This window comes from Phocoena phocoena, chromosome 8, assembly GCF_963924675.1.
Source record: "Phocoena phocoena chromosome 8, mPhoPho1.1, whole genome shotgun sequence".
Taxonomy (NCBI): domain Eukaryota; kingdom Metazoa; phylum Chordata; class Mammalia; order Artiodactyla; family Phocoenidae; genus Phocoena; species Phocoena phocoena.
This window is the reverse complement of record NC_089226.1, coordinates 62,107,777-62,134,412: the sequence shown is the minus strand read 5'-3', so window position 1 is coordinate 62,134,412 and position 26,636 is coordinate 62,107,777. Positions and strand designations below refer to the sequence as shown.

Sequence of the window (26,636 nt, the reverse complement as noted above, 5' to 3'; positions counted from 1 at the left end):
AGAGAAAACCTACATAAATATATAATTATTTAAAAATTGAGTGAGAAGTCAAAAAACTCTCCACAAAAAGGGAACTCCAGATCATATAGCTTCACCAGAAATTTCTACAAAGTTCAAGGAAGAAATAAATTCAGTCCTACACAACCATATGCTAAAACCACACCCGACTGGCTAAAATGTAAAAAATTGAGTCTGACAAAATCGACAAGAATAGAGTGCAACAGGAACTCTTACACACTGCCAGTGGTAGAATAAATTGGTACAATCCTTGGGGATTTTCCCCATGGTATAACAATTCCACTCAAGTATTTACCCTAGATAAATGTGTACACATCTCACAATTTATGTATTAAAATACTCAGAGCAGCACTAATCATTAAAGAAAAAAAATGAAAACAACCCAAAAGTCCACCAACAATGGAATGGTTCTATAGTAGAGGAGAACTAATAAAACAGAAACCTCAATTAAATAGAATTGGGAGACCAGAAGACGGAGCTCTCACACCCTGCAAAGATAGCAGAGCCCAACTGGAAGAAGGACTTTCCTGGCAAGGACTTAGCCAGTGAAAAGCCATGGACTCTTAGTTTACTGTAGCCCTTCCAGCTTCCTTTTCCTCTCTATAAACGCATTCTCCTTTCCTTGCCATGTGGAGACTTGCACATGGCTCATCATGGTTACAGTCCCCAAATTACGATGCTCTGCCGATCCCGAATAAACCTGTTTTTGCCAGAGAAGTATCTGGCAGTCTAGTTGTTTTAGGATAGCAATAGTTTATCATATGGTCATTCATTGGAATCTTTTACAGCAATAAAAATGAATGAGAACAGCCACGTGAAACAACCGGATGACTCCTACAGTCATAACATTAAGCAAAAAGAAAATCATAACACAAAAGAATACATAAAGTATGATTCCCTGTATATAAAGTTCAAAATCAAGCAAACTTCAAGTATATTGTTTATGATTACATATATTATGGTTCACTGTAAAGGAAGACACATAAATTACTGCTATAAAAGTCAAGATGATGTTTACTGCTTGAAGAGGAGAGAGGCTGTGATTTGGGAGGGATGATTGAGGGGGATTTAGTTTACTGGGAAAATTCAATTTCCTAATCTGAGTGTGATTAGGTACACGTTTGCTTTTTTAAAATATTAGTTTTATTTATTTTTCTGTATTTTATATTTTATAAAGAAAATGTTTAAAATATAATTTGGCAGAGCTTAAAAGTAACAGAAGAGAAAAATAAAAATTATAGAATGAAGGTCACATTAAAAGAAGCAAAAAGAAGTCACAACTGCTAAAAATACACTTAGGAATATGTAGGATGAGTTAGAAAAATCCAGCAAAAGAAGAATGAGTTTTAAAAGATTAAAGAAAATTATGGATAAGGAATACAGACAAAAGAGATCCAACATAAGCATGTTGAAAAAAATAAGACAAATAGATAAGCAGAATCTAAAGATAGGAAACCCTACAGAAAAAGAGCACAATCGTCAGACTTAAATGGCATATGAGAAAAAATACTGATAAAGAAAATTCAACACAAGACAAATTATTGGGCCAAAGAAGAAATTCTAAGGACATTACAGGCAAAAAAAAAAAAAAAAATTTCTTTTTAACCAGTAAGGATATTGAAGGGGAAGAATCAGCTGGTTTCAGACTTTTCTACAGCTAGAGTCAATGCTCGCAGGGAATAGACTGTAGAACTCTGAGAGGATAACCAGAATATGATGAACACAACCAAGCTGCGATTCAAGTTCATAGAAAACTAAGACAGTTTCAGATATGCAAAAAATCTCTGGACTGGCCCCTCAAAATTAAATCAAAAAGATTACTGACTGTACCTCCCTCACCAACTCCTGGTCTACATTCCTTAGTGGGGCAGTGTGGTCACTAAATGTGGCTATCCCCTGAAATGCCTCATCTCTTTTTGGCCACCTCCTGGGTAATGATTAGGATGAAAGGGATAGAAGGTTCTATAAAAAACTATTTTGAAGTTTCAGGATTGTATCCTGACCATTCCTCGGCATGCTGCTTTTCTTTCCCTAACAGCAACTCCAGGTCACCCTGATCGGTACACCCTCCAGGTGGCAGGCCAGCCAAAAAGGGCCTTTGGGATTCAAACTTCATTCAGATCAGATACCTGGATTCTCTTGGGTTTTTTTGTTCTTGTTTGTTTGTTTGTTTGGAGGTATGTGGGCCTCTCACTGCTGTGGCCTCTCCCGCTGCGGAGCACAGGCTCCGGACGCGCAGGCTCAGCGGCCGTGGCTCACGGGCCCAGCCGCTCCGCGGCATGTGGGATCTTCCCGGACCGGGGCACGAACCCGCATCCCCTGCATCGGCAGGCGGACTCTCAACCACTGCGCCCCCAGGGAAGCCCCTGGATTCTCTTTTGGATTGACAAGGCTCTAGGTCATGAGGATAATGGTCATTTGATTGAGTACAATGCTGGACAACTCCCCTTACAAGCCAAGATGTGCAATACAATGGGTTTCTATAAATGCTGTAAGATTGCTTTTGTCCCTTTCCCACCTGAGTGTTCTGGACTGAAGGCCTCGGTGCCAGGGGCAGATGATTAGAGAAAAAGCGAAGTTATGGACACTGGGGTGGGACACACTGACTTCATGGCTGGGGGGAAGACTAGCAACACTAATACCTGGGGAAGGAGCACCTTAGAACCTGAGAGGTTCAGGGAGTGGGGAGAACAGCCAAGGCTCTCTTTTCCACCCTAGATCCAACACGACTGCCTGGTAAAATAATTATGTGGTCCGCTTGAGTCAAGCAGCAGCTGCGGCTGGCAACCTGACCCACTGCCCAGTTGTCATGCTGTCCACATGCTATGAGAATGGAAAATTTCACATAGACATGGCAGGCCCTGAGCTGTTCTGTTGTGCTTGAGGCCATCAATGGCAGATCCCAAATGTGGACCCCTCTCGTGTGTATAGACACAGTATGACTTTGTTTCAGTCTGACTGATACAAATTCATAAAATTCTCTTGATGCTGGGAACAGCTGTGGGTTATGTCACGTACGGCAAACAAAGCAGTTGTAACTACTCAGTGGCACTGCCCACCTGATATAACCAAATCAAGGTAATGGTGACCCAAATCAAATATAACAACAAACCCCACACTGGAGCGACCTGTGCACCTTCAGGTTCTGTGTTTGCGTGTGGGGAAGTGTAGACCACTGAATGGCTCTTTAACGGGGAAGGGGTTGTTTTTGGCCCATCTTTGGCCTCCTCTATTTCCTGCCAACGACACCAAGAGCAGCAGGTCATTCTAAATTCCCTTTCATGAGTTGTAATGGAAAACCAGACCCATTGTTCCTCCTGGTGTTACTCAGCTACTGAGCCCAGGACCCTGGGGCATGGTTTAAACCAATACGACAATTCGGCCTCATCCTGTGCTCGGAGTCCTGTTGATAGTAGCCTTGATGAAATGGCACATGAGATAAACTGAACAAATTTAGTCCCAGCTTCTGTTGGTCAGACTAATCAGAGTGGCCAGTGGAGTGGCTTATCCACGTGAAAATTCACCAGAAGCGAAGACTGTATTGTGTCAGAAAAGTGTTGGATATTTTGGGGAGACATTCTTCCACGGGTATTTCACTCTCCCACATGTTGTACTGACAAAAATGCAAGGCCCTGACAATACTTTACCTGGCTGTTTCCTAGGATGTGTGTGCAGTGAGCAACCTTGAGGGATGGAGAAATGTCTCCCTCCAGGACAAAGGGCAGGCTTGCTCTCTGCTTGCTATAAAATGGTGAGTTCCCCAAACTCAGTGTTCCTCTCCTGGAATGCAACCCACTGCATGTGGAGGCATCCATCCAAGACTTCCACATCGACCCTGTGGGACCTGAGGCACTCAGGAAACTGACACAAACATGCCCAATGCTTATGGGGCTATACTCTGAGTAATGAAGTCCTCTGTCTCTGATAGGATTCTACATCTCCTGCCAGCATCCATTCAACAGTAATAGGCTAACTTATTAGGTTACAAGCAGAATAAAATTAAAATTTAGACCCCAAGGTTACATCATAATTGTGAAAAATACATATATAAATTGACAATGGAAACATAGAAAAGCAGCACTTTCTTGGAAGAGCCAGGAAGACGTATCATAGTGTCTAGGCTTCCCACATGTAGAGCAAAATTCTTGACCCAGAGGTCAATAATTCATGCTGTATAAGTAAAAATGTACTAGCCAATATCAATCAGTTCAAGATTTAAAAAGAAAATAAAAATCTAAACAATACATCATTGAACATAAAAAGTACTCAGAACATAGGATGAGATTTTATTAGATTGCAAGCTCCTTGAGACCATAGACAGCATTTTTCCAGATAGAAAATGATTAGTAAAACCTTTGATTTAATAAGAAAAATTAATTCAAGGACAGATGGAATATCTAAGGATGACAGAACATGGAAGACCTAAATTAAGTGCTATTTACTTAATACATACCCTTTCCAAAGTACTAAGGGGGACACAAAGAAATGTGAAATATGGCTTCTATACTAATAACATGTAATATACTGATCCGTATATATGAAATTCAGATTCTCATTTCTGAGAATAACTTACCTTCTAGCCCCATTTATTTTTCATCGTCTCTCCATATGCTAAATTTCTGCTAGCTGTATAAGCCACCAAATAGGTATCATTTTCCTAATGGAAAACTGAACTCACCCAAGCCTCTGAATATTGCAGTTTGGATGTCTCAAAGCCTCAAACAGAATTCTTACTCCATCATCCTGCAGGTCATTGTTCCCAAGGTCCAGGCTCTTCAGGTTTGGGTTGTTCAAAATAGCAGAAGACAGATCCAGACAACATGCACTAATGAGAACACAGCCCATCAATCTGTGAGAAACAAAAAAGAGAGGTGAGATCTTCAGCTGTGAGGTCTTATTAGTTTATTCTTTGGAGAGATGCCCAGGTATTTGAGCCTTTTCTCTGAGCCTTTTCTATCTATAACCTAGGGTGCACATAGGAAGGTCTAACACTACTAGTAAAAACAGATGAGATTTCTTAATGAGCAGGAAAAAAGCCAGCAGGTAAAACTGCCTTCTCTCACAAATAGGTTGTTTTCTAGTAAGCTTCCCAGATCAAGGGTATAAACACTTACTTCTATCAATACCAAAAAAAAATGGATATAACTTTCCCGAGGAACTCACAGATCTCTATGCCTTCAGTTGCTAATATATTTTTGAGATAAAAATTCTGTCCAGTAATCTAAAAGTCATATTTCTGAAGAAGAAAGAAGCTACATACAAAAAGGTATTTCCTTCAAGTCCTTTGTAGGGCATTCAAGAGCATTCACAATCTGGCCTTGTGTTATCTTTCCATACTTTGTTCCCACCCTATTTTCCAACCATACACTTCCATTTTTCCCCCAAATATATCACATCTATCTGCATTCCCCCCTTCTTCTCTCTTCTTTCCTTCTGCTTAGAATATCTGCACATAACAAAATCCTCTTTATCTTTCAAGACTAAAGTAACTCAGTGTCTTCTGTCCCATTCCTTGCTCCTTGGGACTTCTGCCATATCCTTTTAACAACATATGGAACCTATATATAGTTGGCTTTATATTTATTTCCCTGCCGTCTGCACTTTGTGAGTTACCTGAGGACAAGAGCATAACCTCAGAGATAACCTTTAGCCCCCTCAGCATCTAGCTCATATTTGTTGTAAATATGGCTTGAGAGCAGTGGCACCCTGAGAGGCTGTGAGAGTAGCTAAGGAAGTACAAATTGGTCTGTGTGTTTACAGCAATGCTAAGGAGGAAAAGTAGGCTAAGCAAACATCTTGTGTGCATAGGTCACTTAGAAATTATATCTCTGTAGCTGAAATGAAGGCACTGGATTTATTTTTTTAATCTTTTTTTTAAATACACAGCGTGATCTTTTATTTATTTATTTATTCGGCTGCTCCGGGTCTCAGCTGTAGCATGCGGAATCTTCCATCTTTATTGCAGCATGCAGGATGTTTAGTTGCAGCATGTGGGATCTTTAGCTGTGGCAAGCAAACTCTTAGTTGCAGCATGCATGTGGGATCTAGTTCCCTGACCAGGGGTTGAACCCGGGCCCCCTGCACTGGGAGCGTGGAGCCCTAGCCACTGGACTACCTGGGAAGTCCCAAGGCACTGGATTTAATGATAAACACCATGAAGTAAATAATAATTTACTTCATGAATAATAAGTAAAGTAAATAATAATTTACTTCATGAATAATAATCAAGGAAACCAGAGAATCACATTGTAACCCATATCATATACATTTTCCCAGAGGAAGTACAGGTGCTTATTGGATCCAAGAGTTCAATCACCTTAGTGTTTACAGATGTGACAATCAACTATTAAACTCATTTGGAAATTTGGTTATCATGAGTCAGTCCAGTCAGGCCAAACACTTCTGGGTATACCATGGATCATCAGTTTATCATTCTAGAAAAACAATGTTGGGCTTAGACCCATAATGACTCACCCACGCTACTAGTCCCATGGGAGGCCCTAGTGGGAAAGTGAGATTTCTAAGCGACACTTCTATCTTGCTTCACTCGAGCCACAATATTTACCTAATGAAATATTAAACATCATGCAGCCATTAAAAGAATCAGATAATTGTATGTAAGCATTTAAATGTGTTTCTGAAATACTATCATGTGAAAAGGAAACCTCAAAGTCATGTCTACACAGTAATCACAATTACATATACACATATCATGCACATGTATGTCTACCCACTCCCAGAGCAAGGGAGAACATAATAGGAATAAAAATGGTTGCTGTTTAAGAATGACTGGATGGTTGGATATTTTTAAAAATTTCATTCCCAGTTTCTTTCAAAGTTGACCTAATTATAAACCTGAGTTTAAGAAAGAAAAACTAGTAGAGCACAGTTTCGGCTTCATGGATGTAAGGTAGAAGACACACAGTAGACTCCCTGGAGCACAACCAAGGAAAAAATGAAATGGCTACCGTTCTGCCTGATGTCTCTGGTCCTCCCTACCTGAGGGAATGAGGGAAGTTGACTGTAATTACTGTGGTAATTGTTTTAGAAAAATCTGATGAATAGATTTCCCCAGCTTGTCTCAGGCAGAATGAGAGAGAGGGAATCAGCTGTGTATTCTTTTCTCTGACAAATAACTCTGCTCCCAGCCTTTCTTTCCGCATCTCCCCTGCCCTCACAGTACATAAAGCTACACAAAAGTAAGGTCACAGAACACCTACTCCAGGTCTTGGAGACTGCAGCTTGGATGCCGAAAGACATCACACAGTAGCTTTACTCCATCATCCTGTAGGCAGTTTGACCCCAGATCCAGATGCGTCAGGCTCTTGTTGCGTAGGAGGGAGCTTGAGAGAGATTCACTGCTGGGTGAAGTGAAATGGCAATGCCTCAGCCTGTGGGAAGGACAGTGTAAGGAGAGATGGAATCATTGCTCTACTGCCTAGAGATTTATATCTTTGAAGAGATTTCATGTTACAATCCCATATTTACTTGACAGCACGCCATGTCAAATGAAATGCCCTCTTCCCCCATTGCCTCTTTGGCTGGCTCACTTGGGATCCTTAGGTTTGCGCCAAACTGGGCTACAAACTGGATTCTTGTTCTTCAGAATCTGTCTTACTATAAATAATATGTTAACTTCCTTACACTGTATATAAATATAGTATCCTACTGCAGAAGTAGCTCTATGGAGCACAGGAGCAGGCAAATGGAGTAGAATGACAGTAACCATAATTAACTAAGGACTTTTCGTACATAAGAAAAGTGGCATTTCCAATCAGAAGGGAAAAGATACATTATGCCATAAATGATTTGGGGACAACAGATCTAATATACAGGGGAAAGTAAGTTTAAGCCTTATAACAAAATAAATTTGGAATAATTTAAAATTTAAATGTTAAAAATTACATCATAAAGAATATGCAAAGGATGACATAAGTGGGTTTTCTTTTTAAAAAAGGTATTTCCAATTATGAAAAAACTCCTAGAAGTCTTGAGGAGTCATAATTTGACTACACAAAAGTTGTAAACATCTATATCCTAAAATGACCATAAAGAAAGTTAGAAATACAGCAACGTGCTAGGTAAGTTGTTTACGATATATAAAAAATAATAGTAACAATGTATATGTGATACTAATACCATAACATATATAACAGAAAACATCCAGGAGAAAACTGAGCCTTATGAAGAGGCAATTCCTTGAATACTAGAGGCCAAAAACATTCGAAAAGATATTCAACATCAAATCATTTTTAGAGTTATTTTCAACTATCTAATTAATATTGATAAAGAAGCTTATAGATACAAAGTGAAGATATTAGAAATGTAAGCCCCTAAACCGCTGAGGGAATGTACACAATCTATCTGGAGGCAGTTTAACCATATCCGACAAAATAAAAAACTCTGACTCGTCAATTCCATGTCTAGGAAGTTACGTAACAGCAACGAACAGTATAATCACACCATGATCCAGCCATACCACGTAACGCATTCAATGGTTTTTGTTTCATCATATTGATATATATTTACCTGTTTGGAGCCCAGAATATAGAGTTGGATGGGTGGACTTTAGTCCTAAATCCATCATTTTCTTGTAAGCATTATGAAAGCTGCATAACCTTTCTAAGCCTCACATTCCTTACCTGTTCAGTGAGGCACTTAGAACTCAGGTGGCCAATCTGACACCAATAGGTACTTCTGTTCAGGTTAAACAAATTTTGCGCAGGGCCCAGCACAAAGTCAGGACAAAATAAATGGCGACTATTAATATCATCATCCTCATCATTATCATTAAAGATTCTGGGGAAAAAGCAAGGGACATAATAGGTCCATAATATTTTCCCAGTTTAAATATATTTCAAAATGTGTATTATATTGGAAGGATGACAACTAGCAGACACTCACACAAGGCTCTGTAGAGTGCACTCTGGATGTTTCAAGGCATCACTCATAAGCTTTACTCCGCTATCTCCCAAGACACTGTCCACCAAGCATAAACGTGTCAGCCTTTTATTGCTGATGAGAGCCAAAGAGAGATCCTCACAACCAGCTACCGTGAGCCCACAGCTTTCCAAGCTGAAGGAGAAAGACAGACGGGGAGGGATCGGTCAATTCCCAAAGTGCATCCTTCTCTTCTCCTTCACAGGGAAGTTAGCTGGTACTCACAACCCCTACATCTCTACTATAGAAGCAACCTCATCAAACCTACTTAAATCATGAATTCCATTGCAGCTATGGACAGGGTATGATGAAACAAAACATAGGAGGAGAGAGGATAAGCCTCAAAAACAATGAAAATAAGATGCCAATCATAAAGAGATGTCTACAAGTCAAGTGAAAGAGGAAGGGAGGTAGAAAAAGAAAAGGAGGAGGTCTTGCAGGATTGATGAAGGAGCCAATTAATGTCAGGACCCAAGCAGTTTCCCCATTCAGGTCAGAATTAAGCTACGCAACACTGAACAAAATGAATCTATAGAAAATAGTACAGAAAGACTCACGATAATCTCTCTAGGTTACACTTTGGATGCATTAAGGCCTCGCACAACATCTTCACTCTGTCATCCAAGAGATTATTAGTTGATGGATTCAGAGATAACAAGCTTTGGCTTCTGATGAGAGCCTTAGAGATATTTCGGCAACAAACCGTAGTTAGGTCGCAGGGTTGATTCCAAGCTGGAAAACAATACAGAAAAAAAGAAATGACCACTCCTCAGAGAATAATGATAACCCCCACTCACCCAGCCAGAGGGCGTGGTTTCCCAGTCTTTGGGATTTGTTCTGAAAATCCAGCTTCCCTACACAGAATGAGAATGATTTAACTAAAGCACAGGGCTCTGATAGAGAGTTAGGGAGGGGAGGGGAGGAAGCTTGTCTCTTCCATCCCCACCTCCCCAGTTCCCCCACGAAATATGTATGCAAGCATTTAAAAATATCTTCAAATTATAATCTTTTTTTAATCTGGGAGAAATTTCCTTTAACTACAACTTGGAAGAAGGTGGACTGGAGGATGGCTGTATCCTTGCATTCTTTGACTTCTGAAACAGAATAGAGGTGGGCAGGAAATCAGACGTAAAAGCTGTGGCAACCACAAAACTGTCTGCCAAGAGCTCATTTCTTCATGGGAGCCAACCTATGTTTTCTGAGCAACCCTGTCCTTAACAGTGAAAACAAGAAGTAAATCAGAAATAAAATAAAATGTTTCTAAAAATAAAGTAAAAGAGGAAGGGAAACAGAAGAAGAAAATAAGAAGTACATGTAGAGCCCCTATTTTCAGAGACTCATACTTAGAGACGACTTGGGCTTTGACCATGGCTGGGACTAATATCAGCTATTTGAAAGAAGAGACAGGCAGGAGCATTCCTGGAACTTGGAATTGTTCCATTTACTCCCATTAATCAAGGACTTACCAACTTGAGTCCCTTGAGAATTGGTTCTCTACGTCAAAATCAGGGTATAGAGAGGTAGGAACAGGAGAAACTCCCTCCTCAGTCCAGAATTAGACCTCAGTGGATGACCTAGAACATGGCTCAAGGCTGAAAACCTTACCTTGCTTTGAAAAGTTGTTATGGACTGAACTGTTCCCCAAATTTGTATGTTGAAGGCCTACCCCCAGCCCAATGTGACAGTATTTAGAGACAGGGCCTCTAAGGAGGTAGTTAAGGTTAATGAGGTTGTAAGAGTGGACCCCTAATCCAATAGGACTGATGTCCTCATAAGGGGAGGAAGAGACACCAGGAGTGAGCACACGCACAAAAAGGCCATGTGAGGACACAATGAGAAGGTAGCCATCTACAAGCCAGGGAGAGAGGCCTCACCAGAAACCAACCATGCCAGCACCCTGATCTTGACCTTCCAGCTTCCAGAACTGTGAGAAATCAATTTATATTGTTTAAGTCGGTGCTATTCTGGGTATTCTGTTACGGGAGACTGAGCAGATTAATACAAAAGGGTTTATATCAGCAGCCAGGTAGGCAACTAGGGAAACAAGGGAAATCTTATAAACTATGTTTGGATAGAGCTCTTCTAGACAGAAAAGAGACTCCAATATTATGGGACCTGTAGATAAAATATTAAAGCTTAACAGAAAGAAAACATTACACTAAGGGACAGAAAATAAGCACATGTATAAAACCCAGAAAACTAGGAAACAGAAGAAAGTGCTTAGAAATGCTTCCTTTACATTTTAAATGTATAGGAAGACTCTGTGAAACAAGAATACCACATCAAAAGTGGAGCTCAGGGGAATTCCCTAGAGGTCAACTGGTTAGGACTCCACGCTTCCACAGCAAGGGGCACAGGTTCAATCCCTGGTTGGGGAACTAAGATCCTGCATGCCTCAAAAAAAAAAAAAAAAAAAAAAAAAAGTCAAAACAAAACAAAACAAAACAAACAATAGAGAACTGAAATCTGAATGTGAAGAAATGAAAAGCAAAATCAATATAAATAAATATGCGAAACTCCCCAAGAAGGAAGGGGGAAAAAGATTTAGAGGACAAAAAATAAGTAAGAGTTATATAGGAACAGAGCTACAACTAATGACTATTAGATGCTCTTAAAAAAGAGAGACAGAGACAGCACGTGCAACAGAGTGAGCCCTGACGTCATTTAAAAAAACCAATTTAAAGAAATCATTTCTGAGGGGAATAAAGAAAGGTTTCCCACAGATCAAAAGTAATAAAATGTAAAAGTAATTTAAAAAAATCCTGAGAACACTAGTGAGAAAGTCTGGGAAGGTGGGAGGGAGTTAAGGGGTTGAAGTGTCAGGTTATCCTTAGACTTCTCTTTAGAACACTAGAAAAAAGTAATGTAACAAAGTCAAAGTGTGAAGAACACAGTGGAGGCCTAAGACCAAGACACACGTCATTCATCTGTGAAGACAGTCAAAGGACATAAAGGAAGTCACAAAATGTATCATTCACACACATTGCATGAAAACGTTAGTTTAAAATTGTACCACCCAATCATGCAATGAATCAAAACTAAGATTTTATACAGTGGGAAAGGTGAGTTTAAGAAAACAAAACCAAAAACTAGCAGTATACACTGATTAAAAATTAAGTGTACAGAATTGAGTCTAAATAATTGTATTCATGTGTTGCCATGATAAAAAGTCAGAAAAGTTTCGAAAGAGTTCAAAGGGTAAAATATTTAGCCCCTGTAATCCTAGATTAAACGAACATACTGGAAATTGTATGATCGAGGTATACTAAATGTACTGCCTTACATAAGGGTATTTTAAATGCTCTAATCCTTTTGAATTTGATCAAGATATATTTGGTGGGGGGAACCCTGAAGAGTAATAACTAATAATCATCAATTAAAAACAGGCACTATAACTTGCAAATGTTCCAACATACCTGGACACAAAACAAAAATGAAACAAAATGTAGCTCATTTGTGAATCAAGAAATAGAAGTGGTACTGAAAACATTAAAAAATGCTTCTAACTGGAGATATAAACAGTACATGCCCCCGAATCCCTTTGTTCATAATCTATTTTGCTCTTATCCTTTCCATATTATAAGTTTGAGCTTCTCAAACTCTCTTCTTTTCTTCGTGCCAATTAATAGAACTTCAGCTATGGACCTCCTAATGCTTTATGAATGAAATCTCAGCCTCATGAAAAGAAAATGTTCCCTCTTTCCCTTGCATCTGCAAAGAAAAGCAGATGGTATTACAAGTCAGAAAATATTTTGTAAGAACATTTTTGCTGTGTTTTATTTTATCATAACAAAGGAATCTTACAAGATACCTGGACCTTAGAAATTGTTGCTATGTCTTGTGAAAACAACCCTTAAGTGCTTTTAAGTCTGTAATTTTGATTGTCTTATATAAAAATGTGTCTCTCTTGCAATATTCAAATTGATATTTTGGAATTCCTACATGTTACAAATATTGAAAGAATTTTGTTAAAGCAGAAATAAAGATCATCAGTACTCTCCTCTCACATGCATTAAGGTAATAAAAAATATATATAATTCTTCCTTTCCTAGAGTTTGAAGGTCCAGTCTCATTTATATTAATACGTAACATCAATCACCAGTGACTCAGTCAAAAGGGAAGATGAAAGCTGAGGTTTGTGGCTCCATACTTATCCCTAAATATGAACCAGCGAAACGGAGGAGATACATTAACTTACTTTTGGGTCCTATTGGAGAACCAGCCCTATAATCTCTTAATATTGCTACTAAAACGAGGCCCTGGGCTGAACATTTCCAAAGCCCCTTCAAAGTAAGCACATTATAATGATTATTTTTTTGTTGTTCTTATTGATTGATTTTATTGTTCTTATTATATTCAGAACAGCTGTCTGAATATATTTTTCTTTTCTAAAAATGCCTGCTGCTTAATTTTCAGGTTGCCCAAGAACTTCTTGTTGTTGAGTGTGAGATTATTTTTCTGATATGAACTAGACATTGAGATATGGCAGAATGGAGTTGTTGCTAAAGCAGTATGGTTGCAGAAGTTATGTGTTCCCCACATATGGGCCGAATGCACCACAGGTGCCAGAGGAATGGTGCTCACAAGAGAAAGAGCTTTTACATTAGTAAGACAGGCTTCATGGGCCTGTTCTAAAGCAAGGTAAATCATTAGATAAATCAATGTGGTCTAAAATTTGAGACCTAAAATGGCTATGGGACTTCTCCCTGATTTTACTAAAGTGAGAAATAAAAATGCACACGTTTTCTTAGATCACATAAGGCTTTGCATTTCTTTAACAATAAGTCTAAACTAAAGAATTTCCTAAATCCCTTACAGTTCCCTTATAGGTCAAATAATCATTACTTATGTTAATATTTATTGTTTGTTTTTTTAAAAACATCTTTAATGGAGTATAATTGCTTTACAATGATGTGTTAGTTTCTGCTTTATAATTATGTTAATATTTAAAAGAATATAAATATAAATCTGGGTGTATAATTTAAATGAGTTAAATAACTAACATCTTTATAAATTAGGATCTTATAAATCTTGGAATGAGACAATATTACAAACACTATATTATCTGGGTCAAGCTTGAGATATAATACTGTTTTGCTAAATTCTTGGTTACTAACAGTGGCTATACTCTCCTTAATGTTAACTTGAATATATTTTCTAAACTTACTGATTTTGGAAACTTGGAATAATGTAATATTTTAAAAATTAGTAATTTGGGGCTTCCCTGGTGGCACAGTGGTTGAGAGTCCACCTGCCGATGCAGGGGACACGGGTTCGTGCCCCGGTCCAGGAAGATCCCACATGCCGCTGAGCGGCTGGGCCCGTGAGCCATGGCCACTGAGCCTGCGCATCCGGAGCCTGCGCTCCGCAACGGGAGAGGCCACAACAGCGAGAGGCCCGTGCATCGCAAAAAAAAAAAAAAATTAGTAATTTGTGTTTATCTAAAGACATCTAAAGAAATTAAACTTCAAAGAGAGAAAATAAATTACATTCTTACAACAATCTGTTACCATTTTTTCTTCATACTATTCAAATTAAAATAGCAAAATCAATGTATTGTCTTATATCCCATGTTATTTACGTTTAAAAAGTTAGGGCTTAAACATTTAAACCAGGGGTCCCCAACCCCTGGGCCATGGACTGGTACTGGTCCGTGGCCTGTTAGGAACCAGGATGCAGAGCAGGAGGTGCGCGGCAGGTGGGCAAGCGAGCGAAGCTTCAGCTATATTTACAGCCGCTCCCCATCGCTCGTATTACCGCCTGAGCTCCGCCTCCTGTCAGATCAGCTGCGGCATTAGATTCTCACGGGAGCGCAAACCCTACTGTGAACTGCGCATGCGAGGGATCTAGGTTTCAAGCTCCTTATGAGAATCTAATGTTTGATGATCTGAGGTGTGGCAACCCTGAGGTAGGGCAACCCGTACCAGCAGAAATTTACCTATGTTTTTTACCTATGTTTTTTTACAAGCTGTGAGTTTTGTCGTCACCAATAAGGACGACTCAGGGAGCTTCACTTTTCTCAGCAAACTACTCATGAGGAAGGACACGGGGTGTACCTGGGTCCAGTCTGTACACAGCACACACTCAGTTTCCTCAAAGGCGAAGTTCAGTTCATCAAAACGATCAGTAATAAAAAGGTGACTACTCGGCTGGGACAGAATCCTTTCCATGGGGCCTTCTGTGCGGGGCCAGTCCTTTGATATCATTTGAGCAAAGCTTCTCTCTCTCAACTGGCTCATTTCTCTTGCATTGAGATAAAAAACATAGGTAAATTTCTGCTGGTGGGGGCTTCCCTGTGCCCAGTCTAACATTACCATTCTCACCAAGGTTGTCTTCACAACTCCAGCAGCCCCCTGAAGGATCACGGTCTGTGGCTGCTCACCTGTTCTGACATCCTCATCAAACAAACGTTCCAACAGTTCTCGGCCTTCCTGAGCAATTTCATGGCAGAAGTTTTCAGATTCTCCAAGCAAATGGTTCTTATCTAACATGATGCAAAATTTTTCCCTTATTTGAACTCTGTATTCTGCTCCGCCACCTAAATCAGTTAGAAGGGAGCCAGAAGATACACATGATCAGAATTAATTCTATGATTTTCAATCTTGAGAATATTGCACTTAGAGTAGGACCAAGAAGTGATACATGCTGAAATCAAAGTACAGCTGGTTTAAATGAGAAAAGAATGTAAATAAAACAAAAATATTCCTGTAGGTTTAAAACCCACATTATAAACTGAAAAAACAGAACCCACAATGCAGAAATTAATGATGGAAAATAAAAATTAGATTCGTTCCAGAAATACTTTTTTTCTTCCCTGTACTTCTATTCTACAGAGAAAAAAGAGGATGTATGTGGAGAACAGAGCCATCATCCAGATAAAAGGAGAACACAGGCAACAATTAACAATAATACCCAGATAGGAACTGAACACAGATCTGAATCTACAGATCAAAATCATCCACTTTATACAGATAAACCATGAGTGGACATGAACAGTTGCAGACATTCTCCCCAAGGAGAAAGACGGCTAAGCCCCACATCGAGCTTCCCACCCTTGGGGTCCTGCACTGGGAAGATGAGCCCACAGAACGTTTGGCTTCGAAGGCAGCAGGGCTTACTTTCAGGAGAGCCACAGGGCTGTAGGAAACACGACTCTGCTCTTAAAGGGCACATACAAAATCTCACATGTTGAGACCCAGAGTAAAAGCAGTAATTTGAAAGGAGCTCAGGTAAGACCTAGTATCTGATCTTGGAAAGCCTCCCAGAGAGGCAGGAGGCAACTGGGACTCACCCATGGGACACAGACACTGGTGGCAGCTGTTTGGGGAGTTCCTTCTACCACGAGGACACTGGTGCTGCCAAGAGCCATTTTGGAGTCCCTCCCCTAGCTCATTAGCACCAGGACCCAGCCCTGCCCACCAGCTGGTTGGCACCAGTCCTGGGGCACCCCAGATCAAGCAGCAACCACATAGGGACACAGCTTCACCCACCAGCAAGCCGATAGAAGCCGTAGGCCCCCCTGAGTATCCCAGCTGGCCCAGGACCCATCCCCCAGACCCCCACCAGTGGGAAGACACCAGTCCCTAGACCCTGCCTACCAGCGGGTGGACACACCAGCTCCAAGATATCTTAGGCCCCTCAGCCAGCATCCCTGGTATCCAGCCTCAACCACCAGTGGGCCAGCACTGGCCCCAGAACCTGCCCTCATCTACCAGCTCTAGGACCCCCAGGCCACAGCCAGCCACCCCAAACCTGGCTCTGCCCATTAGTGGGTCAATACTAGCCCTGGAACCCCTCAGAGCTCCACAGCCAGTCACCTCTGGACCTGGCTCCACCCAGGGGTGCCAGGACAGACTGGTCCAGTCCTGGCACCCCTGTACTCCCAAAGCCAGACACCTTGTGATCCGGCCCCGCTGACCAACAGGTCAGCCCAGACTGTGCAGCCAGTCACACCACGCCCCAACCCCACCCAATAGCAGGTCATCACCAGCTCTGGGAACCCTGGGCCTGCAGCCGGCCACCCATGGCCCAGCCCCACTCACCAGCGGGACAGCACCAGGACAGGGACCCCCCAGGCCATGCAGCCAGCTGCTCCAGGACCAGCTCCACCAGCAGCCAGCAGCCTCTGCACTAGGCAGGACCTAGCAACCAGGCCAGGGGCCAGCCGTGCCTACCTGTGTGTCCACAGTAGGCATGTGGCCTGTTGTAGCCCTGCCACAACAGAAGGGCCCATGCAGCCCAGACAGGAGTCACCACTAGAGCATATAACTCTGTAGACCAGAGGGAAGTGTGCTACTGGGCCTCAGGTCAGCTCCTAAATAAGGCCACTTCCCCAAGATTAGGACTGACCTACCTAATACATAGAAACAGACACAGAAACAACTACAAGAAAAAAACTAAAAAACACATACACATGGAGGCTAAACAATATGCTACTAAACAACTAATGGGTCAATGAAGAAGTCAAAGGGGAAATAAAAAAATACCTAGAGACAAACGAAAATGAAACCACGATGATCTAAAACCTATGGGATGCAGCAAAAGCAGTTCTAAGAGGGAAGTTTCTAGCAATACAGTCTTAACTCAGGAAATAAGAAAAATCACAAATAAACAACCTAACCTCACACCTAAAGCAACTAGAGAAAGAAGAACAAACAAAACCCAAAGTTAGTAGAAGGAAAGAAATCATAAAGATCAGAGCAGAAATAAATGAAATAGAAATGAAGAAAACAACAGCAAAGATCAATGAAACTAAAAGCTGGTTCTTTGAAAAGATAAATAGAATTGATAAACTTTTAGCCAGACTCATCAAAAAAAAACAGGGAGAGGGCTCAAATCAATAAAATTAGAAATGAAAAAGGAGAAGTTAACAATGGACACTGCAGAAATACAAAGAATAAGAGACTACCACGAGCAACTATATGCCAATAAAATGGACAATCTGGAAGAAATGGACAAATTCTTAGAAAGGTACAATCTCCCAAGACTGAACCAGGAATAAATAGAAAATATGAACAGACCAATTGCAAGTACTGAAATTGAAACTGTGATAAAAAACTCCCAACAAACAGAAGTTTAGGACCAGATAGCTTCATAGGAGAATTCTATCAAACATTTAGAAAAGAGTTAACACCTATCCTTCTGAAAGTATTCCAAAAAATTGCAGAGGAAGGAATACTCCCAAACTCATTCTATGAGGCCACAATCACCCTCTTACCAAACCCAGACGAAGATATCACAAAAAAAGAGAATTACAGGCCAATATCACTGATGAACACAGACACAAAAATCCTCAACAAAACACTAGCAATCCAAATTCAACAATACATTAAAAGGATCATACACCATGATCAAGTGGGATTTATCCCCAAGGAGAGTTCAGTATCTGCAAATCAATCAATGTGATTCACCACATTAACAAATTAAATAATAAAAATCATACGATCACTTCAATAGATGCCGAAAAAGCTTCTGACAAAATTCACATCCATTTAGGATAAAAACTCTCCAGAAAGTGGAGGTGACCGTACTACCCAAGGCAACCTACGGATTCAATGCAATCCCAATCAAAATACCAAGGGCATTTTTCACTGAACCAGAACAATCTAAAATTTGTATGGAAACACAAATGACCCCAAATAGCAAAAACAATCTTGAAAAAGAAAAACAAAGCTGGAGGTATCACAATCCCTGACTTAAGACTATACTACAGTAATCAAAACAGTATGGTACTAACACAGAAACAGACACAGAACAATGGAACAGAAAAGAGAGCCCAGAAATGAACCCATACTTATATGGTCAATTAATCTACAACAAAGGAAATATGAATATATAATTGAGAAAAGAGAGCCTATTCAATAAATTGTGTTGGGAAAAGTAGACAGCTGACATGCAAAAGACTACTTTGTCACACCATATACAAAAATAAACTCAAAATGGATTAAAGACTTAAATGCAATGCAAGCAACCTAAGTGTCCATCGACAAAGGAATGGATAAAGAAGGTGTGGTACATATATACAATGGAATATTACTCAGCCATAAAAAAGAATGAAGCAATGTCATTTGCAGCAACATGGATGGACCTAGAGATTGCCATACTGAGTGAAGTAAGTCAGACACAGAAAAACAAATATTATATGATATCGCTTATATGTGGAATCTAAAAAAATGGTACAGATGAACTTATTTATAAAACAGAAATAGAGTCACAGATGTAGAAAACAAACTCATGGTTACCAGGGGGGAAAGGGTGGGGGAGGATTAAATTGGAAGATTGGGATTGACATATACACACTACTGTATATAAAATAGAAAACTAATAAGGACCTACTGTAGAGCACAGGGAACTCGACCTATATGGGAAAAGAATCTAAAACAGAGTGGATATATGTATATGTATAACTGAATCACTTTGCTGTACAATAGAAACACAACATTTTAAATCAACTATACTCCAATAAAAATTTTTTTAAAAAGACTTAAGTGTTAAGACCTAAAACCATAAAACTTCTGGAAGAAAACATAGGCAGTGTGCTCTTTGACACTGGTCTTAGCAATATTATTTTGGATATGCCTCCTCAGACAAGGGAAATGAAAGCACAAGTAAACAAATAGGACTACATCGAACTAAAAAGCTTTTTTTTTTAAAAAGGTTTTGCATTTGAGGGTATTATGCTAAGAGAAATAAGTCACACAGAGAAAGATATAATATCACTTATATGTGGAATCTAAAAAAATGCAACAAACTAATGAATATAACAAAAAAGAAGCAGACTGACAGATACAGAGAACAAACTAATGGTTACCAGTTGGGGGGGAGGGGCACTATAGGGGTATGGGATTAAGAGGTAAAAACTATTACATACAAAATAAGCTACAAGGATATATTGTACAACACGGGGAATACAGCCAATATTTTATAATAACAATAAATGGACTTTTAAAAATTATGATTCTTATATTGTACACCTGTGACATATAATATTGTACATCAACTATACTTCAATAAATAAATAAATAAATAAAAAGCTTTTGCACGGTGAAACTATCAACAAAACAAAAAGGCCATCTACTGAATGGGAGAAGATATTTGCAAATACTATATCCATTAATGTGTTAATATCCAAACTATACAAAGAGCTCATACAACACAACATTAAAAAAAAGTCCTGGTGGCACAGTGGTTAAGAATCCGCCTGCCAATTCAGGGGACATGGGCTCGAGCCCTGGTCCGGGAAGATCCCACATGCCGTGGAGCAACTAAGCCCGTGCACCGCAACTACTGAGCCTGTGCTCTAGAGCCCACGAGCCACAACTACTGAGCCCGAGTGCCACAAGTACTGAAGCCCGCGCGCCTAGAGCCCATGCTCTGCAACAAGAGAAGCCACCTAATGAGAAGCCCGTGCACTGCGACGAAGAGTAGCCCCTCTCGCCACAACTAGAGAAAAGCCCATGTGCAGCAACAAAGACCTGATGCAGCAAAATAAATAAATTTATTAAAAAAAAAACCCTATTGAAAAATGGGCAGAGGACCTGAATAGACATTTTTTCAAAGATGACTTCAGATGGGCAACAGCACATGAAAAGATTCTCAACATCACTAATCATCAGAAAAATACAAATCAAAATCACAATAAGATATCACCCCACATCTGTCACAATGGCTATTATCAAAAAGACAACAAATGATAGGTGTTGGCGAGGATACGGAGAAAATGGAACCCTCAGGCACTGCTGGTGGGAATGTAAGTTGGTACAGCCAGTATGGAAAACAGTAAGAAGGTTCCTCAAAAAATTGAAAACAGAACTACCATACGATACAGTAATTCTACTCCTGGGTATTTAGCCAAAGAAAATGAAAACACTAATTCAAAAAGATATATGCACCCTTATGTTTACTGTAGCATTATTTACAATAGCCAAGATATGGAAGCAACCTAAGTGCCCTTCAACAGATGAACAGATAAAGAAACTGTGGTATATATACACAATGGAATATTAGCCATAAAAAGGAATGATATCTTGCCATTTGTGACAACATGGGTGGACCTAGAGGGTGTTATGCTAAGTGAAGTAAGTCAGACAGAGAAAGACAAATACTGTACAAGTTCACTTATATGTGGAATCTAAAAAACAAATGAAAAAATATAATGAAACAGAAACAGAGTCATAGATATGGAGAAAAACAGGTGGTTGCCAGAGGGGTGGGAGATGGGAGGAATTTAGAAATAGGTGAGGGAGAGGTACAAACTAAAAAAGAAAAAGAAAGAAAGAAATGAGCATTGAAGCATAGCCTGAAGAATATTTTAAAGAAAAGAAAAGAAATTCCCAAGTGTCCAAGTAGAATGAAAATATAGTTACATCTTTTCCTAGTTCAGTCTGATTCCTTCTTTAGAGCTCAATTTAAATGTCACTATCTCCGGGAAGACTTCTCTGAACTCCAAAGACAGATAGTTCTCTCTTTTGTACATTCTCAGAACACAGTATATTTTCCATTCACAGCACATATCTCAAGCTGGAATTACTTTAGTTTTTAAAGCATATAATTCTTTTCTTTGTTCTACTAGGGCATTCAGTGCAAACAGCTAACAAAGTTCATATCCCACTAAATTATGCTTAGTTCTCCCCCAGGGGAAGGTATGGTATTAGAAGTCAGACACTCTTTCTTTTTATGATATAATATCATACAGTGCTGTACTTTTAAAAAATTGGGATTATAAGGATGATCTTTACTATCTTCATTATACTTTTATCTATCTTCCAAATTTTCCAAAGTAAATTATGGAGGTAGAACCTTGGCTTCCTAAATTTATGGTCAGTTATACCACAAAAATAAGCTTCCTTATATTGTATCAGAAATTAAGGTCCAAGCAGGAACTTGTCTTCAAAATCATTTAATACAATAATAAATTTTTATTTATTAGTGCTTAGAATAAAATTGAGAACCCTCAATTATTTCTTGAATGAAATAATGTAGCCCATTAGAAAGCAGCATAGCTGAGCTAAGCTGGTCCAGTTTTCTTTGTATTATAATTCATTTATATAACATAGAATTCAGCCATATAGAATTCAAAACAAAGTAGGGGGACTGGAAATGGTATTGAACTAAGACTGAGAAAACCTGGTCCTAGAAATAACATTTTACTCAGACTAGTTGTCACCATCCTGGAACTCAATTACAGCATCATTACTTTTTAAAAAAAATTTAATTTAATTAATTTATTTTTTACACAGCAGGTTCTTATTAGTTATCTATTTTATACACATCAGTGTATACATGTCAATCCCAATAGCCCAATTCATCATACCACCACCACCACCCCCTGCCACTTTCCCCCCTTGGTGTCCATATGTCTGTTCTCTACATCTGTGTCTCTATTTCTGCCTTGCAAACCGGTTCATCTGTGCCATTTTTCTAGATTCCACATATATGTGTTAATATACGATATTTTTCTCTTTCTGACTTACTTCACTCTGTACGATAGTCTCTAGATCCATCCACGTCTTTACAAATGACCCAATTTTGTTCCTTTTTATGGCTGAGTAATATTCCATTGTATATATGTACCACATCTTCTTTATCCATTCGTCTGTTGATGGGCATTTAGGTTGCTTCCATGACCTGGCTATTGTTAATAGTGCTGCAATGAACACTGGGGTGCGTGTGTCTTTTTGAATTATGGTTTTCTCTGGGTGTATGCCCAGCAGTGGGATTGCTCTGTCATATGGTAATTTTATTTTTAGTTTGTTAAGGAACCTCCATACTGTTCTCCATAGTGGCTGTATCAATTTACACTCCCACCAACAGTGCAAGAGGGTTCCCTTTTCTCCACACCCTCTCCAGCATTTGTTGTTTGTAGATTTTCTGATGATGCCCATTCTAACTGGTATGAGGTAATACCTCATTGTAGTTTTGATTTGCATTAATTTAATCTGATTTGATTTGCTCTAATAATTAATGATGCTGAGCAGCTTTTCACGTGCTTCTTGGCCATCTGTATGTCTTCTTTGGAGAAATGTCTATTTAGGTATTCTGCCCATTTTTTGATTGGGTTGTTTGTTTTTTTAATATCGAGCTGCATGAGCTGCTTATATAAAGATTTTTCTTTTGATGTGGACCATTTTTAAAGTCTTTACTGAATTTGTTACAATATTGCTTCTGTGTTATGTTTTGTTTTTTTTGTCCCCAAGGCATGTGGGATCTTAGCTCCCCGACCAGCGATCAGACCCATACCTGCTGTATTGGAAGGCAAAGTCTTAGGGACTACCAGGGAAGTCCCTACAGCATCATTTCTAATGGAAGAGAGGAGACGCAAAAAGCCAAATACTGCCAGCTCAGGGACTCTTCAGTCTATAAAACAAGATATCAAGATACCTTTGTTCATCACACTGTCAATTTTTGACTGGCCATTTCCAAATACTGCTCTTTTGAGGCTCTGAATTAACATGGTTCTGTTTCTGACTTTGTCCAGAGAGCCAGTTTTGTCAACTCTTTTTGAACAATAATCACAGAACAGGTAGGATATTGCAAGAAGTTAACAAGGGTTGAACAAAGGTCCCCTGGGAGATAACTTTCCCCCCATGATGCTTCAAAAGCACAAACCTCCCAAATCTGACAAAAAGCCCATCTACTTACCCAGCACTGCTTCCTGATCACCTTGTACCTCTCTGGCCCCAGTGTCCTCTGGTGTCAGTCTGGGCTGTCCCTGCAACAGGTTCCAAAAGGATCGTGAGATTTACCAAAAACAAGGAGAATTTGGTGATGGCCAGAACAGGGGCCAGAATTTTCCTCAGTGTCCAATTCTATGATCATCTGGGTTTAAGAAACTAGAGCCAACAAAGCCTCAGACTCCACCAGCTCAGCTGAGGGTGAAGTGATGTGGTGTGAACAACACTGAAGCATGATACCTCTTGCCACGCTTCCCACCCTGTAACTCTAAGGCAAGTAGTCTAGTCTAAGCCTAAGTTTCTTCGACTGTACTGACCTCACAAGGATATGGTGAGGCTCAAAAGAAATAATGGGGTTTCCCTGGTGGCGCAGTGGTTGAGAGTCCGCCTGCCGATGCAGGGGACACGGGTTCGTGCCCCAGTCTGGGAAGATCCCACATGCCGCGGAGCGGCTGCTCCTGTGAGCCATGGCTGCTGGGCCTGCGCGTCCGGAGCCTGTGCTCTGCAACGGGAGAGGCCACAACAGTGAGAGGCCCGCGTACTTCAAAAAAAAAAAAAGAAAGAATGGATATACATTTTGGAGCTCTAAAGCCTTGTATACGAATAAGGAATTTTAGATGTCTACAGAATTTCACACTGGGAATGACTAAAACTACTGTTTTGCCTCATGTCCCTTAATAATTGTTTGCCCATTCCTCATATTTCAGCAAAGATTCAAGGTCATATTTGAGTGTCCTCAAAATTTAGGCCAACCTATGACTTTATTTGTAGTTTAGGCAAAGGGGCACTAGATGGGGCAATTCTTTTCACTCAATTCCTTTAATCATTCTAATTGGTACAAGATGGATGAATTACCCCCAATTAAGGAGCCAGGCTGAATAACAGTACTCAGAACCCTCCAGCCTGTTTAGTGTTCCTCAAACGATCCAACGTACTTGAGCACCATGGAGCCTGTGTCCCACAGAATGGTTTAATCCCCAAGTCCCTCTCATAGAACCAATGGGCTCCAGGAACCACTTCCTTCTTTCCACCCGTAGAAGTGTGTCCAGCATCACTCACAGTTGATCTCTGCGTTTGCTCTCTCACACAGATCCTTCAGGTTCATCTTGCCAAAGATTTTGAGAGCCACCCCCCAGGCCTGCTCTCCTGGATGGTACTTGCTCATCAAGTTAGCCAAATCCTCCCGCTTGGCCTTCTTCACTTCAGACCAGGGTATCCTGCAGGATCCAGGTTCCGTGGTCTCATTCCTTAGGAGTGACTTGAATCTATTTAATTCCTCTTTGTTTAGCTCCTCCAAATACAGTAGCAGCCCCAAATCAGAAAAGAAGGAGGAAGATGACAAATCTGTCATCTTGTCCAGGGATCAGTATTCAAGCTTCAGTGGGGAAAAGATAATCAAAAGAATGTGGAATAAATGGGGCCTATGGAAAAGTAAGTTTAGAAAATGAAATACCTCTAAAAACATATATTAATTCAACAAACCTGTATTGAAGCCTACTGTATCAGGCTCAGTACTGACTTCCTGTCCACTGTAATACATTTTCTATCATAAAAACATTCTTCTAATATAGACCAATCTATGATTCTTCCACCTTCCCAAGAGTTACTCCCAGTCCCACACTTATGAGCTGTAAGAAATAAAGAAAGGCAATTCATCTCTCATTACTCTTCTGCAAAGCAAGGATATCAGAACCAATCTCAGAGGACTGTGGTATGGATTAAATAAGGGAGAGTTCCTATATCAACTGGCTCAGAACAGGCCCCTACTAAGTACTGACAAATTTCTTCATTCTCTCTCTCCCCCACCAACACCCAACATACATCTCAGCCTATAAAACGTTGTTATTGTACCCCCATCATTACTCTTGAAGCTCATGTGTCACCATTGGCATATACCACCATTTACCTCTTGTCATGTCATCTCTGGTCACAAATCCATACTAGTCCCTGAAGATCTGCATTCTTAGCTCACAAGCTACTTTCACATCCACTCCCCAACACCACAATTATTCTGGGTGAGCTCAGAGTTAAAGCCCTTCCCAAACAGCATTCTCGCCCACCTCAACACCCATGACCTCATTCCACTCTAGCATTTCACTCTGATGCTCTCACTTATACTTTATCATCAGCAGCTACCCAAACTCTGCAGAGTCCCTTAAATTAATTAAACTCTTAAACTAATACCTTCCAGTTAATAGAGCAGTTTCATGCCTTCACTCCCATGGTGACTGTTCTTCAAATGCTATCAAATCCTAGTCTTTTGAGCCCTCTGTTTTCCTCTTATTTATCAGCCATCTTAAGAGCCTTATTCAATTTCTTATTTAGCACGGGTACTGCAATCATTTAAACCGTATCTTCAAGTTCCTCGTCTCCTCTTCAGTGATTGGCCTAAAGAGACAGAGCTAGTAAGTGGTACAGCTAGAACTCAACCTAGATCTTTCTCCAACCCCCTCTCCTTTCCAGCCTTTCATATGCCACCCCCTACTCTTGCCAATGGGATTGGATAAGATTGATGGGACAAGTAAAAATGTACAGAGGGAGATTTTACTTCTTAAACAGAAGGTAAATTATCTGAAAATTACAAAGTAAATCAGGACTTTCTCCTACAGTAAACTGTGAGCTATCGGCTGTTTTAGGGTTTCGTTTGTTTTGACTGGACTGCAGAAATAATCTAGATTATAGATTAGGATCTGACCAAAACAGGTTCCATAGCAATTTTTTTGTTTGTTTGTTTTTTGCGGCACACAGGCCTCTCACTGTCGCGGCCTCTCCCGTTGCGGAGCACAGGCTCCAGACACGCAGGCTCAGCGGCCATGGCTCACGGGCCCAGCCGCTCCGCGGCATGTGGGATCTTCCCGGACCGGGGCACGAACCCACATCCCCTGCATTGGCAGGCGGACTCTCAACGACTGCGCCACCAGGGAAGCCCAGTAATTTTTTTTTTTAAAGAAGCAAAAAGGAGAAAATTTGAGGAAACTTCAAAGGAATACTGAAATTCCTCCAGAA

At 40.1% G+C, this 26,636-nt stretch overlaps 1 protein-coding gene across 1 annotated transcript; it reads right to left on the bottom strand.

Annotated features, from left to right (window-relative positions):
- Positions 1–3,341: 3,341 nt before the first annotated feature.
- NLRP14 (NLR family pyrin domain containing 14) lies at positions 3,342–24,981 on the bottom strand. The gene is given in 9 exon segments (XM_065882400.1): positions 3,342–3,435; positions 4,697–4,867; positions 7,239–7,409; positions 8,923–9,093; positions 9,516–9,690; positions 14,924–15,496; positions 23,599–23,654; positions 23,656–23,668; positions 24,690–24,981. Coding segments are annotated over 9 exon segments (1,716 nt in total).
- Between the last annotated feature and the right edge of the window lie 1,655 nt (positions 24,982–26,636).